At 39.0% G+C, this 2,782-nt stretch overlaps 1 protein-coding gene across 1 annotated transcript in view; it reads right to left on the reverse strand.

Annotated features, from left to right (window-relative positions):
* The window catches only part of KIAA0825 (KIAA0825 ortholog), a 355,397-nt gene that overhangs the window by 254,099 nt on the left and 98,516 nt on the right, over positions 1 to 2,782 (reverse strand). The window contains exon 12 of the mRNA XM_012644751.1: positions 585 to 724. Within this exon, the coding sequence (XP_012500205.1) occupies positions 585 to 724 (140 nt within the window). The remainder of the gene's footprint in view (positions 1 to 584; positions 725 to 2,782) is intronic.

Here is a 2,782-nt window from a genome sequence, read left to right on the forward strand (position 1 = left end):
ATAACATTACTTACCATTTTCTGAAATAGCATTTACAGGGAATAAAAGAAAGTCTAAGAGAAGTATGGTCTTCTATTACTCCTCAATTTCCGTTCATAATTTTCTCATGATTACTTTTCCATGTCCCAATGGATATGGCTGTAAGCCACAGCTTGCTCATTTATAAGTTGCATGAGCACTCTTCACGATACACTAACGTTCTAGTGTTGCTCTAATGCAATCTCTTCTCTCTCTCTCTCTCTCTCCCCCTCTCTCTTTCAGGTCTAATTCAGACTTATGCTTTGGAAATATAACTACATTCCTACAATTTTCTTAGGCATTTCAAATGCTGCATATTAATACATTTCTATATAATGGTAGTTGTGATAGAACAGTGTCATAAAAATATTGTTTTCTCTCATGCAGAATCCCTGAAAACAAATTCTTTCAAAGAGATGGGAAAGCGATTCAATGTTTTGCCTGCTGCTAACCCCACCGACTGCTGATACACCCTTCTGCCAATACTGGACTAGGAAAAAAAAAATTATTCAACTAGAGCAATGACTAGGTTTTTCGAGGACATTTTTGTAACTGCAAATACTCACTTGAGCTCTTCAGCAAGATTCTCAGTAAAAGACCATCATGATGCAGTAGGGTTTCCAGAAGCAGGTTCCAATTACAACCTGGCTGGGATAAGAGCAGTTTCAACTGACCCTCGGCTTTCAGTCCTCCAGCTGATGGAGTCCTTTCAAAATGCAAGATAAAGGTGGAGTAATGAAGTTAATTTATCTATGAAATTAATAGCCTTAAAGTACAGATGTAATGCTAACTCCTTTAAATGTCAATTCCTCGCAGATTACTCTGAAAATGCTTTCATGCTTACTTACTTTAGGGTTGCCCAGGGAAGGAATTACATTTAATCTCAACTAGCTAAAAGCAAATTAACATTTGATAGCCTGCCAAATTTAAAACTGATACAAAATCACCATGCCTATATTTCATGGAACTATGTCCATTTTGGTTTCATGGAGAAAAGAAAAATTATTTATGCATTTATTTTGAATGCATTCATTTACCAATATATAATGAGTGCCTACTATGTGCTATTAACTCCATTCATTATTAATGGAAAGAAATTCTAATGAATTTTGGCTACTTTGTAATTTGCTATGTACTAGGATTGCTGATAAAATGAAAGGAATTCAAAGCTTCTGTCAAGGGTCAACTGTAATCTAATTATTTAATATGTAAAGCCTTAAATCAACATGCAATTATCAGAACTGCTGCAGTTACATTGCTACCTACTTGGGTAATCATTTCATCAAAGAGAAATAATTCCAAGGCAAATAATTTTCTACTTGCAAAATTGTCATCAGTGTCGAACAGAAAATCGAAGTCAGGTCCCCTACATCACTACTTTCATTCACCAATGAATCAGCAGGAGATCGGAAAGTAAAGTAGGAACTGAAAACTGGTAACATTATTCTTTTCCTTCTAAAATCTCAAAATTTAGATAGACTAAAGGTCACAACATGAGAAATCAATTTACAACAAGAACAACAACAACAGAAGGCAGGAAAAGATCAAACTCAATCGGTGGCAGCCATAAGGATGTGGGAATAGGGGGCATTAGAAAGGGAAAGTGTGAGTGAGCAATGGAGAGCTATGAATGCAAGGATCATATGCTTCCGAGTGGATGACGCAGTGCAAGCGGTATTAATAAGAGAGACTATTTGCAGCATTATCATTAGCAGATGCCATTTACTGAGTGGTGAACCAACCAGAGGTCAACACAGTCTAGACCAGTGGTTTTCAAAACTTGGGCCCCAGACTGGCAGCATCAGCATCATCTGAGTACTTTCTAAAAACGTGAATTTTCAAGCCTTGTCCCATCAGAAATTCTGGGGGTGGGCTCCAGAAATGTGTGTTTTAAGAAGCCCTCTCCAGGAGATTCTGATGCATACTCAGGCTGGAGAACCACTGTTGTAGACTGTGCTTTCTAAAGCACAGATAGTAAGGACAGGACCAGTTAGCATCATCTTTCCTGCCTCTGTGCCTTTGTGCCATACAGGTCCACCTGCAATGGTCTAAATGTTTGTGTCCCCCCAAAATGCATATGTTGAAACCCTAATTCCAATGTGATGGTATCTGGAGATGGGGACTTTGGGAAGTGATTGGTTCATGAGGGTGGGATTAGTTGAAGCTTGAACTTTGGACCAACTCAGGCTTCCCATGTGAAATTCTAATAACATATCTCAAAACAGAGTAACTCATTGAGTAGTTGATGGGGCAGTGTTAGCTAGGAAAACTCCTGTCTTGGGTGGGTGGTGAAGAGAGAAGAAGGATGTTGTTTAACTCTTGAGCTAGAGGAATCAGATCTACCAGTTCTGGGTATTCCAGGAGTTCTGAATTATTTCCCCAGATTGGTCTGGCTTTTGTACTAGTTCCAGATATGGTGCCAAAGGAAGAATGCACTAGGTGAGCCTTTTGGACTGAAACTAAAGCAGATCCTCAGAATGGTTGTCCCTACTTCCACCCTAAACCCCACGTGCTGGCTTCTAGAAGCTCCCTTGGGATTCAACAGATGAAAGTAGCTAGTTGGTAATAAGTTCTATACTAAAATTGGCTTGGTTTTGGAACATTTCCTACCTATATATTATGCTTGACTTGAGTGCTGGTTTAAGGATGCACTTAATGAACTGAAAGATCCAGTTTGGCTGGAGTATAGAAAGAAAGGGGGATCTTTGAGTGATTTTGAAGAAGGAGACAGGAGCCAGATCATGGAGAACCTCTATATCCCAAG

The sequence above is a fragment of the Propithecus coquereli genome, unplaced genomic scaffold, assembly GCF_000956105.1.
Source record: "Propithecus coquereli isolate 6110/MARCELLA unplaced genomic scaffold, Pcoq_1.0 Scaffold22, whole genome shotgun sequence".
Lineage (NCBI taxonomy): Eukaryota > Metazoa > Chordata > Mammalia > Primates > Indriidae > Propithecus > Propithecus coquereli.